The sequence below is a fragment of the Podarcis erhardii genome (genome assembly GCF_964252035.2).
Source record: "Podarcis erhardii genome assembly, chromosome: 9".
NCBI classification, from domain to species: Eukaryota; Metazoa; Chordata; class Lepidosauria; order Squamata; family Lacertidae; genus Podarcis; species Podarcis erhardii.
Genome location: NC_138512.1, coordinates 43,483,649 through 43,501,615, shown reverse-complemented (window position 1 = coordinate 43,501,615; position 17,967 = coordinate 43,483,649). Strand labels below are relative to the sequence as shown.

The 17,967-nt window shown below is 39.8% G+C and overlaps 1 protein-coding gene across 2 annotated transcripts in view; it reads left to right on the top strand.

Moving 5' to 3' along the window:
- The window catches only part of HHIP (hedgehog interacting protein), a 79,205-nt gene that overhangs the window by 57,313 nt on the left and 3,925 nt on the right, over positions 1–17,967 (top strand). The window contains exons 11-13 of one of the 2 annotated variants that reach the window (XM_081875325.1): positions 1,558–1,639; positions 14,893–15,041; positions 16,213–16,341. In XM_081875325.1, coding sequence (XP_081731451.1) covers positions 1,558–1,639; positions 14,893–15,041; positions 16,213–16,341 — 360 coding nt within the window. Of the gene's footprint in view, positions 1–1,557; positions 1,640–14,892; positions 15,042–16,212; positions 17,935–17,967 lie in introns of those variants that run through there. The other variant, XM_081875326.1, reaches the window with a different exon arrangement.

The window sequence follows — 17,967 nt, the reverse complement described above, 5'->3', positions numbered from 1 at the left end:
TAAGAAAAACTTGGCCAAGATGTGTCTTGTGTTATCTATCTATCTATCTATCTCTATCTATCTATCTATCTATCTATCTATCTATCTATCTATCATCTATCTATCTATGTGTGCATTTATAAAAGTTCTATATTGCAATTCAATACATTATTATCAGGGTGGTTCACAAGAAAAAAGAAACAAGTTAATATTTTAAAATGTAATAAAATGAAAACAAACAATAAAACACTAGGATTTAAAAGTAGCAATAGGATACTCAAATATTAAAAGCTCATCAGATATTAAAAGCCTGAGGAAATTTAAAAAATCTTCCCCTGGGACCCAAAATAGTGTAGGCACCAGGAGAGCCTTCCTAGAGAGAGAATACCATAAACGGGCCAATACCAAGAAGGCCCTGTCACTTCTTGCCTCAATTAGAGATTTTTTATATATTAAGCAATTTATAAATGTGTTTAAATAAATAAAAACTTGAGGTACTGTGGATGCTCAAGAAGGGGCTCCAAAGATGGAAGCGGACTTTCCTTCTGATATCCACATCCTAATCTGTGCAGAGCCTTAAAAGTAAGCACTGGCACTTGGAATAGTACTAGAACAAAAGCCAATGGAGCTACATAAGCACAGGCAAGATATATTCTCAATAACAGCTCCAGAATATATCTAAACAGGAGGTTTCCAGAACATGGACAACCTATCTCCGTAATGCACAGTGTACTGGGTATATCAATTGCATCATATCTGCAGAATGATTGATTCTTCATTTTTCTAAACTAACAAAACTCTGCGAAATGTTTTCCCAAATTGCCCTGCTCGTGCTACAAGAGCAATTGAAACCACATTGATGCTTTGAGTCTCCCATTGACTACTGGTGTGAAACTCCCTCTTCCACCTGCAAATATGTGGGCAGGCAGAAGTGCTCCCAGTAGGGACCCTGGCAGCAGAAGCCAGCAGAAAGACCCCAGTTTTCTTATGGTGAGGCTGAGTCAGATCTAGGCTGGCACAGCCATTCGCCTGCCCACTACCCTCTGTCCCAGCCACAAAGCTTTGGATATAACTTTGGCCCCACCACCCATAAAGCCCCAGCAGACTGTAGGAGGTTAGATAGGATTACTCCTTTAGTCCTTTTTCACACTGTGACAGAAAGAGAAGCAAAGAGAAATTGCCAGCAAAGTTTATACGTATGCCTCTTTTGTGTCAGGGGCTTTAGGAGAAATATATTCACATAAATGCACAACAAGGACTGAGACTGAGGTCAGATACTGAGACTCAAGCACAGAATGTATCTTCGGACCTTTAGACTTTGACCAGGGGGTTCCGGGTTCAGTTTCCATGCCCTGCTGTGAATCTTTGGGGCTTTATCAGCCAGGTTGCTCTTTCTCAGTTCTGTTTGCTTTTTAAAAAACAAAAACAAAGAAACCGGAAATACCTAATGTAAAGCAGAATTAAATAATTATTGCAATATCCTTGCCGCACAAAAAGAAAGAGCCACAAATTGTACATTAACTTTTCAGTTTTTTAGTGGATACCACTAATCATTTATGGTATGCGCTTTCTTAACAGGTGAGGTCTACATCTTAGCAAGCAGTAAAAGCATGACACACTCTCACAATGGGAAGCTCTACAAAATTGTTGACCCCAAAAGGTAAGAGATGCTTGAGTGAGTGAGTGAGTGAGTGAGTGAGTGAGTGAGTGAGTTGGTGCCGTTTACCTAGAGGAGAGGCAGTGGTGAGGTTGACATTGTGTAAGCACATAGGTGGAACCAATCCAGCACTCCTTCCTGTGCATTTGAAGAAGCAGAAGCAGAAGCAGAAGCAGAAGCAGAAGCAGAAGCAGCGTTTAGATTTGATATCCCGCTTTATCACTACCCGAAGGAGTCTCAAAGCGGCTAACATTCTCCTTTCCCTTCCTCCCCCACAACAAACACTCTGTGAGGTGAGTGGGGCTGAGAGACTTCAGAGAAGTGTAACTAGCCCAAGGTCACCTAGCAGCTGCATGTGGAGGAGCAGAGACGCGAACCTGGTTCACCAGATTACGAGACTACCGCTCTTAACCACTACACCACACTGGCTCCTTTGCACCACACTACCCTCCCCCTCCCCTCTTCCTCCCAGTAAGCAGCAGCGGCTCACCTGCCACAAGGAGGCCTTTTTTTCAGCTGGAACTCACCAGAGCTCAGTTCCGGCACCACTCAGGTGGGCACCATTGGCATTATAAGAGAACAAGGGAGGTATTTGTGGTGAGTTCTGGTACCTCTTTTTTTTTAGAAAAACAGCACTGCCAAGAGTCACACAGCTAAGCAGAGAGAAAAAGGGCTTATCCACTCTTACCTTTCCTCTGTTATTTCCAGGCACAGTCCGCACTTTAAATCTCCGTATCCAAACGCCCACCCACCCGATTTTCTCTCTCTCCAGAGCCTTCCCCATGAAAACCCACTCTTTAAAGCTCAATCGGATTTGTCATTCAAATGAATAAGCTTTCAAAATCATGAGTAAAATACAAACAACAGCTTTTTTATTGGAAGTGGAGAAGGTACTGTGGAGGCAGGGTAGTCCATCAATACTTGGATGTGTAGACTATTGAGATGTGAAGGAAATGGCAAAGTGGCAGGGAAGCTGAAATAAGAGGGCTCTGCTTTGACAGAGGGTGTATAAGTGATTCAGAATTTTGAACAACCTAACAGTAAATTAATAACATATAGGAAAGTTCCATTACTTTGTCATGTATCTGCCACTGAAATGTTATTAATTAAGAAGCAGATGTTACTGCAGTCAATCAAGCATACTATATTTGTTTTATTTATGAATTCTAGGTGGAAAAGTACTTTTGCAAAACAAGTCTTGCTGGCTTCATTTGGATTGTTTAGTCTGTTGGTGTGTGGATTTAGGCGAATTTTACACCTTTAATCCACTATTAGTATCTAATTACAAGGGGGTTGCTTTGTTTGACCTTGGCTTTGTGCTCCTGTTGCCTCGGCGATTAGGGTGGTCTCAAAATGACATACCTGAAAGGCCAGACCTCCCAATGCAGAGTTCCTGGTTAGCTATTTAATGTGTGGCAGAAGGTAATGCATCTGGCTAGAATAAGACAAGAGGGGGAAATACACTGTGCTATTGACACTATGTACTCTGGCATACATTCGAAATGAAACTGATTTTTAAAATGGAAAGCCAGGAAATATTTTGTTAGGATAGCAGCACTAAAGGATTTCACAAGATTTCTTTTACGGGTGTTTTGGCATGTGGGCAAAATTGCATTGAAATCATTATTTCACATTCAGTACAGCTTTTGAATGAAATGGCTAGATCTAAAGCACACATAGAAAAGCGCTCTGTACAACTAAGGCCACATGGCTCTTTGCACAGCATCGCCATAGTACTGTTCTCTCATGTATGTGCAGTGCTTAGTACAGATGGAAATATACCAGTGGGCTTTCCCTGCCAGTCTGCACAGAATTCCCTTGTTACTTCTCTGCAGTAGGATTCCACACCAGTTTCTGTAAATGGAAGGCAGAGCAGTAGCTCTGCTCTTGTTTGATGCAAGCAGCAGGATCCCACAGGGATAGAACATGAAAAACTGCTCTTCTGTACACGCAACATACCAAGTACATGTGGAAGAGGATTACTGGATTAAAACATTTCCTAATGCCCTTTAAATACACCAAGCATTTCTTCCTAGAATAAATAGAACAGACCTGCTAGATGTCTAGTCAATAAGAACTGACATTTATCTTAAAAACTGGATCTTATCAGATGCACAGAAAAACTGAAGAAATTTTGCTTAACTGAGCTTCAAGTGGGTAAGATGGCATTTTCACAATAAGTAAAGCTCTCACCCAGGGGAATTAACAATACAAGACAGTGGTACCTTGGGTTACATATGCTTCAGGTTACATACGCTTCAGGTTACAGACTCCACTAACCCAGAAATAGTGCTTCAGATTAAGAACTTTGTTTCAGGATGAGAACAGAAATCAGGCTCCGGCAGCGCGGCGGCAGCAGGAGGCCCCATTAGCTGAAGTGGTGCTTCAGGTTAAGAACAGTTTAAATATGGACCTCCGGAACGAATTAAGTACTTAACCCAAGGTACCACTGTACAATCAAAATACAAGTCAAGTGAAAGTCAAGCCTTTCAGGTGATAATAGGTCATGGTATGAGGCTGTCAGTGGCTCAATGTGCTTTTGGAAGCCACTGAGTTGGAACTGTCCGCTCCATGAACTGCCTAACATTTGATAGAGTGGCCAGTGATGAAAGTCAATAAAATGATTTTCTGAAATTCGTATACATGAAACACAATCCGTCACTTCAAAGAATCAACAGGGCAAACCCTGAACCCTGCTTCTGTCACCTTTACAACTGCATTGCACTTGTGGGGCGAAGAGAAAGCAGAGGAGCCTTGAGAGCTGTCCACCACGTACCTCCTAGTGTTCCAGGAGAGGTGACTCCTCCTTCTTGCCCCCAACTGCTACTACAGGGCTACTCATGAACCATCTTGCCATGAAAGGAGGGCAAATACAGCTTTCCAGAAGTTTCCTCACCCTCTAATTTGCTGCTACTGTTTCATTCTAGAGACGCATTCATGATTCTTGATCTATTTATTTTTTAAATGTAAACCACTTTGTAAGGTTTGCCTGAAAAGCAGCATTGAGATATCGTAAAATAAATTGCTATTGGCTTCTCCTGTGCAGTAGAGGTTTTCCACACGTCATTAGTCATATCTGTGCTCAGCCTTCATAGAGATGAGGAAAGTCTTCATTGCCAAGCTGCCTGAAGTAAGGCAACAACACTTCAAGGAACAACTTTCATCATAATAAGGGGGTTTCAGGTGCCCTCCACATGCTTTGGAAGAAGTCAGATGGGGGTTGCAGAGCTGCAAAGAGCAGTCTGACCACCATTGCTGACACACACTGTGGCCACACACATCTGCACGTTCGATCACTATGTGAGGAAACTCTACAGTTCTTGTATAAAATCCCTTTCGACACCAACCAAATGCACAGATTGTGGGGAAGGAGTGCAGCCCACATGTTCCTACAGTCCCCCTCAGCCATCTTTTCAACATATTGTTGGTCTTTTGAACTCCCTTAATATTAGTGCTGCTCAAGGGCACAGGCAGGTTTTTCAGCATTTAAATAGGGATGCCATGAAACAATAACCCTGTTCCATTATTTTGTCTTCTTTTAATTGAAACTTAATTTGCTCCTGTTTGTACATTCATTCCCACCTTCTTCCACAGTGAGAGCATTCCCCACGTTTTATAAAGTTTTAAAAGCAACATTTCCTTATTTACCTGTCATGCTTCTTGCTCCATTTCTTCTCCGAATTTCTTTGCAGGGAAAGCACTACAAATGCCTTGCAGACATATCTAGCTTCACTCCCTCCCTTTTGGAGGGATTTATTTTTTGAATGTTGCATTAGTACACATGAAGCTGCAAATAGTCATGAGCAAAAGAAACCCACAAAGAAACAAATTTGAGAGCCAGAAGCGTGTATGTATATGGAAAATGAGCAAACTAACATGGGCAATGGAAAGAAACATGAAACTGTGCTGGTGGTGGTTCAGATATGTCTCACCTGGCTAGCCTTAGACCAGGCATGTCCAAAGTCCATTTTGGGGGCCTAATTTGGCCCCGGTGGTAGTTTATTTCCTGGGCTAAAATCCTAAAAGAAACCTCAACAACTTCAATTCTAAAAAAAGGGTCAACAGCTTGGCCCTCGTGGCCCTCCACTTCATCAAATCTGACCCTCTTTGAAAAAAGTTTGGACACCACAGCCTTAGACAAATAATGATCTTTCAGCCAAATCTGATGAACATGTTTGAGGAATGAGATAAGAACTGCTGCTGAATACTTTATTTACCCTGTCCTGTATAAATGAGCGCCAATGACATTTAGCTCACTTTTTTTGTACTTTTCCTATGCACTGTACAAACACTTCTGGCACAAATAACATCATTCAGTTCTGTTTCATTTGTAAGGAGCACTTTACCTTAGAAGACATGAATTAAGAATAAAGAGCATAAAACTGCCATCTATATAACTTTGTGGGGGGGGGACCCTACTTTAAGGTAGTGGTTCCTCAGGATGATTTCAGACCCTTTTACAATCCTATGATTCCATAAAACACGCAGAATGGAAGCCTCTTCTCCACAATTATCTTCTTATGCCTGATTGCCTTTAAATAATACTGTGGAACTATGTAATATAAAGCTGTCCGCAAACAGCAGTTGACCAGGGAATCCACCCAAGTGGACCATGAGATTCCCTTGAATTCAAAATGCACCTAATCCTTAAAGTCATTCGCAGTTGTAGAAGCCCAGAACGAGTGCTTCAAAATACATATGTATATTTAGAATAACATAATTAGCTCATTTTCCTATCTACGTGTAGCTGCCTTCCTTGTGGGTGAAACATGCACATTAACGTTCTTTGAATTTGTAAACCCAAAGACATTAAACTTTGTAACATCAGTTATTGGGGGGGTGTTATTATTTTTCAAGTCACATCTTAATCCATGCACAGAGCACTTCCATTCCCCCTCCCTTCCTTTCTAACATCGGCTATTAAGGACCTCTTTGTGTACTTCATTTTATAAGGCAAAAAAATACCTCTTCGGTTTATATTTTGCCTGTTTTCGGATGCATGCACGGAGCTGCTTTCTCTGCTGCCGTAAAGAATGTAATACATAATTGAGCAGCTTTAGCCCCGTAAGCCAGTTTCTTTCCCGATTCATCCGTCAAAGTGCTATGCAAGTGGCCCCCTAAATTGATAAATTCCCACAGTGCCTGTTGACCCAGCTGCCAAGGCCTCATGCAGCAGGTGTTGTTTTCATGACCACCCTGACAGTAATACAAACTGTTTAGCAGTTGCATTGACCTCACAGCTATTAACACTGATACAGGCTCCGCTGGGGACTAGTTTTCAAATATGACAGAATTTCTTAAAGACTAGAGGTCATGAACAAGTATACCATATAAGAATAAATTTGATATGCTGCTGGGTTTAAAAATCTGAAAGCAGGGGAGGCTCTTTTTCTTCCTCCCCACATCATTCCCTTGTAGTAAATCAAGTAATGAGCTCTTGGCATGCCTCCCAGCACTGAAAGCAAATGTACTGAAAAATCATACCTGAAGGGGTGCTGTGTTTATGCTAGAGAAGTAGTTACTTATTTGTTTTATTTAAAGAATTTTTAACCTGCCTTTTAGGGTACACTGCCCTCCCAAGGCAGTTTGTATTTAAATAAAATAAAATAAAATACAGTAATAGCAAACATACCATTAAATTAAAATTCATTATATTCAAAACAAAAGCATTAGCTGCTAAACATTATTTTTATGCAGCTGATTAACCAAATACAGACTAGGGGGGGAAACATATTCAGGGTTTTATTTAAAACCAAGAGTGATGAAGCCTCTGTTGGTGATTAGGCCTAAGGAGAAATTAATTAGAAAATGTTTGTATTGCTGTACTCTGAAGAAAAGTTTTGATTCTTTCCTTTGGTCCCACTTCCTCTTCCATCACACCTGGATAAAGACAATTTTAGGTGGGATTTCTGCCACTGACAGGGGAATGGGGTTAATTTCATAATGTCCCCTCAGATCTATAATTGTTGTTGTAAAGATAGCCTTTGACATTGCTGGTGGGTGTGCATTTGAATCCATGTTTGTGTAAACCTGTTGTTGTTTATTTGTATACCACCCTTCATCTGAAGATCACAGAGAGGTTCACAACATAAAAATACAAAATGAAAACCCAAAATACATAATAAAAGTAAGAACAACAAGAAAAAATAAACCCTTCTCCCACAAACACATTTGAAAGCGTATATAGACTGTTATCAGCCAAAGACCTGCTTATAGAGAAATGTTTTCACCTGGTGCCTAAAGATATATAATGCGGACATCAGGTGAACTTCCCTGGGGAGGGAATTCCACAAATGGGGAGCCACTGCAGAAAAGGCCTGTCCTCATGTTGCCCCCCTCCAGACTGCTTGTGGGGGTAGCACACAAAGAAATGACTCAGATGATGATTGCAGGGTCTGGGTTGGTTTACACTTGGGAGAGCAGTTGGGCCAGGATCAATGTAATATGCTCGAACCATCTTACCCTAGTGAGCAAACTGGCCCCAAAATTCTGCACCAGCTGAAGTTTCCAAAGCATCATCAAAAGCAGCCTTATGTATAATGCATTGCAGTAATCTAACCTAGAGGTTACTAGAGCATAGGCAACAGGCGTTAGACTATCCATGTCCAGATAGGGGCACAGCTGGGCCACCAGCTGAAGCTGATGGAAGACACTCCGCACCATTAAGACAAACTGACCCTCAAGTGACAGCAAAGAATCCAGGAATTACCCCCCAAGCTATGTACCCACTCCTTCAGAGGGGCTGTAATCCCATCAAGAGCAGGCAGCCTCACATCCATGCAGTCTAGAGAACTGCCTACTACCAGTGTGTGCATGCACACGAAAGCTCATACCAAGAACTAACTTAGTTGGTCTTTAAGGTGCTACTGGAAGGAATTTTTTTTATTTTGTTTTGACTATGGCAGACCAACACGGCTACCTATCTGTAATTCAGTCTTCTCTGGTTTGAGCTTCAGTTTGTTGGCTCCCATCCAGTCCATTACCAAGGCAAGACAAGGGTCCAGCACATCCGCTGCCACACCTGCAGATGTAAAGGAGAAGTAGAACTGTGTGTCATCAGCATATGTTGCGGCTTACTGCTTCTGGGCTTGGAATAGAGACCCAAAAAAGAGATCCCATGGACAGGGCTTTCAGGAAGAAAAGTACATGTCAGCATGAAATTGCATGCAGGCATACACATGTGCCGTTGTATGTAATATACAGTGACTGATTATGTTGAACACAGGGCTGCCAAATCACATCGATAGAGACTCCTAAGTATGAAGATCAGCTTAAGCCTCTGGAACTCATGAAGTGGTTTGCTCATCCGACTTGTCCATGACTCTGACTTCACTTATCATTCTGTTGGCTCTGCTGAGAGGCCAGCTGCCTTTGGCTTTCCTTCAAGTGTCACCTCACAGCAGCCATTCCATCAGGCTCCAGCAGAGGGAGAGAATGGAAGCAGGGCTATTCCATCGGCTGTGTTGAAAGACAAGCTGCCTGTGGCCCTTCTTTTCTCCTCTCATCTGTCACCTAGTAATGCACATTCCATCAGTCTACCTGAACTGTTTCTATCCCAACTTGTCATTGTAAGAACTGTAGCTTCAAGAGCTGGTGTCTAAGTTTTTTTTAGCCCCTTCCTCCTCCTGCCCTTTTCCCTTTTATGTTGTTTCTTCTAGATAATAAGCCTGAGGACAGGAACTGTCTTGTGCTGTGCTGCTCAGAAACTCTTTTTAATCAAAATGCAGGGCAAAATGCTTTCAATTTAAAAAATGAAACAAGTGTAACATAGCCAGTGTGGTGTAGTGTAGTGGTTAAGAGCGGTAGTCTAGTAATCTGGGGAACTGGGTTCGTTTCCCCGGTCCTTCACATGCAGCTGCTGGGTGACCTTGGGCCAGTCACACTTCTCTGAAGTCTCTCAGCCCCACTCACCTCACAGAGTGTTTGTTGTGGGGGAGGAAGGGACAGGAGAATGTTAGCCGCTTTGAGACTCCTTAAAGGGAGTGAAAGGCGGGATATCAAATCCAAACTCCTCCTCTTCTTCTTCTAACATGACCCAAAGTATCCAATAATGCAGTTCTGGAGCTCATGGATACATATAGTAATAGAAGCATAGAATTACAGAGCTGGAAGGGATCTCAGCTCATCCAACGCAGTGACAGTGCAGGAAGTCCACCACCAGAACATTCCTGAGAGTTGGCCATCCAGTCTATGCTTACAAACCTCTAGCAAGGGAGAATTCAGTACCTTCCAAGGCAGTTGCAGGTTTATTATTGTGTGACACTATCATAAGACAAAGTGCTCTGTTTATTTCATTACACGGTATTCATGAAAACTTGATTGCTTCTCTAGGTCCTTTGTGGTATATTACAGAGCTGCAATCCTAATGTGTGTGTGTGGTACTGGGATATATGATTGCCAACAGACATTCTGAATGCTTAACTCTATAATAATCCGTGTCAGTTTCGGTTTTGGGCTATATGAATAGATGGTAGCTTATGTGGGAATTTTTGTGAGAAATTTTTCTGATGTGCTCCCAACTTTTTCCAGCAGAGATTCTCCCACTCTGTTTAAACTGGAGTCCACTGTTGTTATCTTTCCACCTTCTGAACCAAGCAGTGATAGATCAGACAAGTTCAAACGTACTTGTTAAAAATAAAATTAAGCTACAGCAAACACTGTAGGGGAAAGGAGAAAGCAACATGTACAAAACTATTGGTTCTTATGTGAAATTGTCTATTAGTCTGCAAACACATGTGACCTCCAGTTGCCTCAAGTTCAGTTCTGACCCCAGGTCCAGTTGTCCCTCCTGTTTCTCCTGTTCTGTGCTTGCTTCATTACTCTAGTTCCTCAATGCCAGGTCTCTCCCCCGTCCACCTACACATACTTTGTTCTTTCTCCCTCTAACTATAGTGGGTCATTGGTTTGAGCCCCTGCGTTGCGCAAAAAAATCCTGCATTACAGGGGTTTGGACTAGATTATTCTCATGGCCCCTTCCAACTCTATGAGTTAAGTTAATGATTCTTCTTGTGATATGTGTAGTTCTGTTCACTGGTAGGTAGGTAGGTAGGTAGGTAGGTAGGTAGGTAGGTAGGTAGGTAGGTAGAATATGTGCATGCCATTTTAGTCCTACATATATATCTCCGGTAAAAATATTAGTAAGAACTTCAAAAAATCAGTAGCACCATTATCATTAACTGCTGATACTGGTGTGTTTGAAATGAGATTTTATTTTATTTTTTTAAATGATATTTATTAAGTTTTACAAAAGGTAAAAAGACAACAAACATCAAACATCAAAAATACAAACAACATCAAAAATCATAAAGAGAAAAAAAAAACATAAAAAAGATTCAACCTAGTAATAAAAATTAAAAAGAAAAGTCTGGTTCATTTTAATAGTCTTCGAAACCTTATTTTCCTTACTTCCTCCCACCTTCCCTTCTTGTATTCCACTTTAAAAGTTTTTTCAGCAAGCTCATTCATATTCATTTTCATCCTTTATCTTTCCCTTTGTACTCTTACTTATCTTAATCGCTAGAACCCCATCATTTCATTTACACTGCCCTTAGCACTCATAGATTTTACAATAATTTTGTAGATAAACTTTAAACTTCTTCCAATCTTCTTCCACCAACTCTTCTCCTTGATCTCGGATTCTGCCGGTCATTTCTGCCAGTTCCATATAGTCTATTACTTGTATCTGCCACTCTTCCAAGGTGGGTAGATCTTGTGTCTTCCAGTGTTTTGCGATGAGTATTCTTGCTGCTGCTGTAGCATACATAAAAAAAGTTCTATCCTTCTTTGACACCAATTGGCCAACCATACCCAGAAGAAAGGCCTCTGGTTTCTTTAGAAAAGTATATTTAAATACTTTTTTCAATTCATTATATATCATTTCCCAGAAAGCCTTAGTCCTCGGGCAGGCCCACCAAAGGTGAAAGAAAGTTCCTTCCGTTTCTTTACATTTCCAACATTTGTTATCAGGCAAATGATAGATTTTTGCTAGCTTGACTGGGGTCATGTACCACCTATAAATCATTTTCATAATATTCTCTCTTATGGCACTGCATGCCGTAAATTTCAAACCGGTGGTCCACAACCGTTCCCAGTCAGCGAACATGATGTTATGACCAATATCTTGTGCCCATTTTATCATAGTGGATTTAACCGTTTCATCCTCAGTATTCCATTTCAGCAGCAAGTTATACATTCTCGACAATACCTTGACACTGGGTTCTAACAATTCTGTTTCTAGCTTCGATTTTTCCACCTGGAAGCCAATTTTCCTGTCCAAATTATATGCCTCTCTTACTTGAAAATAATGTAACCAATCACGCACCTTATCTTTAAGTTTCTCATAGCTCTGCAATTTCAATTTATCTCCCTCTTGCTCCAGAATTTCCCAGTATTTTGGCCAATTAGTTTCCATGTTAAGTTTTTTCAAGGCCTTAGCCTCCATTGGAGAAAGCCACCTTGGGGTTTTATTCTCCAAAAGATCTTTATATCTGACCCAGACATTAAACAACGCTTTTCTGACAATATGGTTTTTGAACGACCTTTGTACTTTATCCTTACCATACCACAAATATGCATGCCATCCGAAAGCATTATCATATCCTTCCAGATCAAGAATGTCTGTGTTCTCAAGAAGTAGCCATTCCTTCAGCCAGCAAAAAGCTGCCGCCTCATAATATAGTTTAAAGTCCGGCAGGGCAAACCCCCCTCTCTCTTTCACATCAGTAAGAACTTTGTATTTAATCCTGGTCTTTTTGCCCTGCCAGACAAATCTAGAAATTTCTTTTTGCCACTTCTTGAAACAGTCCATCTTGTCAATTATCTGTAACGATTGAAACAAAAACAATAGTCTTGGCAATACATTCATTTTGATAACTGCTATTCTACTCAGTAAGGATAACTTTAAATTTGTCAATATCTCAAGATCTTTTTTCACTTCAGACCAACATTTTTCATAATTGTCTTTAAATAAGTTAACATTCTTTGAAGTCATGTTCACCCCTAGGTATTTTGTTTTTTTCACTACTGTTAAACCTGTTTCTCTCTGAAACCTGTCTTTCTCCATTTGTGTTAAATTCTTCTCTAGAACCATAGTTTTTAATTTGTTAAGTTTAAACCCTGCCACCTGACCAAACTCTTGTATTAGTTCCAAAGCTCTTTTAGTACTAGGGATTGGCTCCTGTAATGTCAAAACTAGGTCATCTGCATAGGCTTTTAGTTTATAATGTTTCACTCCGACCTATATACCCTGAATCTGTTGGTCCCTTCTAATCATGTTCAGCAATATCTCCAGGACTGAAATAAAAAGTAGAGGGGAGATTGGGCAGCCTTGTCGTGTCCCTTTCTCTATCTTAACTTCTTCTGTAACCGCATTGTTCACAATTAACTTTGCCTTTTGTTCCGAGTAGATCGCCCCTATACCGTTTCCAAACCTTTCTCCCACCCCCATCCCTTGCAGATTTTTCTTCATAAAACTCCAAGAGATGTTATCAAAGGCTTTCTCAGCATCTATAAATATCAATACTGCTTTTGTATTGATATTCACTTGTAATTTTTCCAAAATATCAATTAAGTTCCTTGTGTTATTTGACATATGTCTACCTGGGAGAAAGCCTGCTTGATCTTTATGTATAATTCCTGCCAAAACTTTTTTTAATCTTTTAGCTAAAATGTCTGCAAAAATTTTGTAATCCACATTAAGTAAGGATATGGGGCGGTAGTTCTTAAGCTGTGTCTTTTCCACTTCATTTTTCGGTATAAGAGTGATATAAGCATCTTTCCACGACTCTGCCGCTCTTTTCCCCTCCATAATTTCGTTGCAGACCTCCATTAATGGTTGAATTAAATAGTCTTTCATCACTTTATAATATTTGGAGGAAAGCCCGTCTGGGCCTGGAGACTTGCCAAGTTGCAGATTCTTAATGGCACCTTCAACCTCCTGTTCAGAAATTTTTCCATTCAATATTAGTTTGTTCTCTTGTGAAATATTTTGTAATCCATTTGTTGCTAAAAATTCGTCAATCCTGGTCTCATTCTGTGGCCCTTGTGCGTACAATTGTTTAAAATATCTCTGGAAACAGTCTTTAATCTCCTGTGGGTTTTGTACATTTCTTCCATTTACTTCAAGATTTGTCACAGTGTTTAGTTTTTGTCTTTTCTTCAGCTGCCATGCTAGCAGCTTTCCACACTTATTCGCTGATTCAAAAGTTCTTTGTCTCATTTGTTTAATCTTCCATTCAATGTCCTGGTTAACCAGTTTCAAATATTGTGCCTGATATAATTTAATTTCTCGCAGGATCTCCTGTGACTTTGGTTTAGTTCTTAGTCTCTTCTCTCCATCTCCAATTTTCTCCAAAATCTTTCCTTTTCTTTCTTCTTGAAGTCTCCTCTTTAAGGTGTTTTGTTGGATCAAAAAACCTCTCATGACCGCCTTGCTCGCGTCCCAGATTATTCTTTTTTCTACAGTTGTCTTCAGGTTTATTTCAAAATAATCTTTCATAGTTTTTTGGGCCTTCTTGATAGTTTCACAGTCTCTAAATAAGGTGTCATTCATTCTCCATCTAAAGGAACCAATCAGTGTTAATTTCATGTCCATTTTCACAGGATTATGGTCGGAGCAAGCTTTTGGGCAGATTTGTTGTGTCAACAAACATGGACGAATCTGAAAGACAGGTAGTTACAAAAGATGGAAGGCTACCAAAGACTTTCTTTGAATTGACAGACAATATGGACTTGATTGACATTTGGAGAACTAAAAACCCCCTAGGTAGAGAGGGGACCTTCTTCTCTGAAGCCAATATGACATGGACAAGAATTGACCAAATCTGGATTACAAGAGGGATGGCACCTAAGATACGGAAAGTGAAATGAAATTTTTAAAAAGGATGGCAACTTCATTCTTATTAGCACCTAAACTAATTTGTAAAAGTTCTCTTTTTACCAAGATAGCAGAATGTCCAAGAGGACTTAGGAGGAGCTATTAAACTATAAAGCAGTGTGACCAACCTTCTTTGAAAATATGGTTGCTGGCTATAATGATTGCTGAATAGCATACTGTTTTAAAACAGTGGATTTCATCATCATAAAAACTCTTAAAATGTATGCAAGATATAATTTTCCACAACTTCATAAACTCTGTTGCATGGACCATTTTAAACAGCTTTCTTTTGGAGGAAAAAAATGAATCCAGTCTATGTGTAAACAATTTCTCTTTGACCCTGACTTTTAAATATGTATGTTGCCTGTATATTTTTCTACAGGCCTTTAGTCCCAGAAGAATGCAAAAGAACAGCTCTTCCTGCCCAGATATTGACATCTGAATGCTCAAGGCATTGTCGAAATGGGCACTGCACTCCCACGGGAAAATGCTGCTGTAATCAAGGCTGGGAAGGCGAGTTCTGCAGAATTGGTTAGTATTCCGTTCACAATAATTCATGGAAATAGCAAGCTTCCATCAACTTCTGACAAAAGTTGTTTTTTTTTTAATCCATATATTTTAAATTCCTCATTTACTCAAGCTTCTATCAGCAAGCAATGAATGGGTGGGAGGGGAAGGGAAATCACAAAGAGCAAGAGACTCGGAAATTTGCTTTCATCAAATGACATGTATGCATTTGATAAACTGTGCCAAAGCTATCCTGGATGTTGCTCATATGTAGTGTGTTTGGGACCACTGGAGTGAAATGACACACATCTGGGGACTAGCACTGTCACCAAACATAAACATTCATTTGCCATCCTTCAAATGCTTCTCCACGCTTTCAGTCAGTTTCTCTGTGCATACAAGAGGAGCTAAGCTGTGGAAATAGACCTGAGGATGAGAAGATGGAAGTGGGATACAGGTTAAATGGAGAGAATGAGTGAGGCAAGGAAACCTCTGAAGCAGGCAGCCATAGAGTCCTTGAGGGACATCTGTCTCACCATACTGTTCAAAGACCAAAAGGAACTTCTGTTCAAAGGAGACATTCTGACCACCGCCACCTGGCCAGCTAAGGGCAATGCACTCCAGAAAGGGATCCTAATGAGTTAGAACAGTGTCTATGGATGTAATACGTAGCCTGTCCAAGAGTCTCTGTTGACCCTCCCAATGCTCACTCTGAATGAGTTGGAGCAAAATAAAACACATCATTTTTAGATTAATTTGTACACTTCACAGTCATATTTCTTTTTAAAAAACTTAATTTTAAAATGGAGCTCTTGATGGTTAGAATTCCTTGAAGCCCCAGGAATTTCTTTACCAAAGAAAAAGACAATTGCAGACCATATGCAGAATAACAGTTGATAAGAATGTGGTAGACTCCCTAAATCAGAGAGATACTTTCATGAGCAAGGTAACATATTTCTGTTATATTTTTATCCAAGTTTCTTTTCCCATCCCATAATGTATCGTGGCCTATTTTATATTCTGAGAAACAGACAAAAGCAAGTGGTTCATTTTTTGGAAATAACTAAATAAACCCATACTGCTGCCATTATGATAAGGAAATAGTTCCCATTTTGTACATATGGATTTTTGGGAAAGCCTCTACATAATTCTTGGGAAAGCCTCTACATAAGAGTTTTTGGTGTGTTTTTTACAGCAAAATGTGAACCAGCCTGTCGACACGGGGGTGTCTGCATACGACCAAATAAATGCATGTGTAAAAAAGGATATCTTGGTCTTCAGTGTGAGCAAGTGGATAGAAACATCCGAAGAGTGACAAGGGCAGGTATTCTTGATCAGATCATAGACATGACATCCTATTTGCTGGATCTAACCAGCTACATTGTATAGTGTCTGGGACTTATTTGGATACCACATTTTCAATGGGCATTTGTTTTTCAAATCTTCTCTTCTCTTCTCTCTCTCTCTCCCCCCCACCAAAAGAGACTTATCCTGCTTTGAAACTCCAGTGATTCCACTGGGTTTGTAGATCTGCCTTTTTACCTTTTCAGAGAAGCAAAAACGTACAATTCACGCACAAACATCTGGTTGCATAACTAGTGGAATTCCAAAATTATATTTCTTCATGTGAAGTAGTTTACACAGAAATGCCACCGTTACCACAAATAATTTCCAATGGTGTCACTATGAATTATTTGGTATCCCACCATTTTTTGTGTATAACTATCTGAGTATAGCAATCAGAAAAGGAGTTTTGAAACTGTTGGCCATTATTAAATTTTGATTTTAACCATGGTTAAGATATTTGGCAGGTGGATTCAAATGACCAATTGCCATCAAATTCATGTAACAATAAACACATTGGTAATTTTTCCCCCTTCCATTAAAAGCTGTTCTCTGAACAGGACGGGAAAAGGGTATTGTAGTAAGAGCTACTATCCACTGGAATCTTCAGATGAACAAATTATGACGTTAAAATCGCAGTTACCGTATCAAAAACATGACCATGTGAATCTACCCCACTGTTTTAAGACAATGTTTCGGAACTCCTGAATGCATTCTTATATAGGCAATTCATTGTAAGATTGTAATCTACACTTCTATCAATGTAACAGAATGTTATGCACTTAACTACTTTATCTGGCATAGATGCAAAAATCTGGCTATCGCAGCTTAATTTCCACACTGTTTCAAGTTCTTCATAATTAAATTATATCTGCATATTTTAAAACCAGTCATTGTAGAAGGTCTGTTTTTTTTGGTTTTTGGTTTTTGTTTTGTTTTGTTTTTTACTGAATATCTTATTTAACAATGGGCACTGGGTTTGTGTTACATATTTATATTATTTTATTTTAATTTTTTATAATATAGACATCATCTAGATGAACAGCTTTGCCATGTCCTGTCAAATACTAAAGTTACATTTTTCTCCAAATTAATTGGAATGACGGGGAGCGAAAGAGCAAACACACTCTTTAATGTGTTGTGGACATAATGTAGAAATGTATCCTTGTGTCAGCCTTTGTTCGTAATCGACGGAGAAACAGCTGCAGCCAATCAACCAGTCGCTGCAAATGTTGATAGAGTTCTTTCCACTATATCAGGACTGGCCCATTTTTATATGGTATATGAATTTATTGCAGAATTCACATTGAATGGAACTTCACTGGATGGGAGCTCACTTTAGCTAAAGTCTTGCCTGTGTTAAGAGGACACTTGTACAAATCATTAAAATTATGATTATTGCCAAATATGGTTCAAAATGTAAATGTTTCTTGGAGAGTTAACATAATGCTGTTTCCTTTTTGTAAATGTATCAATAAATTTGATGTACATGCTGTATTCAGAATTGTTAAAGTATTGATTAATATTGGAACTATAGGATCACCCTCAGAATTTAAAATGCTTATTCCTGCAATACTTGTGCTGTAGTCTGTGTGTTCATACTTGC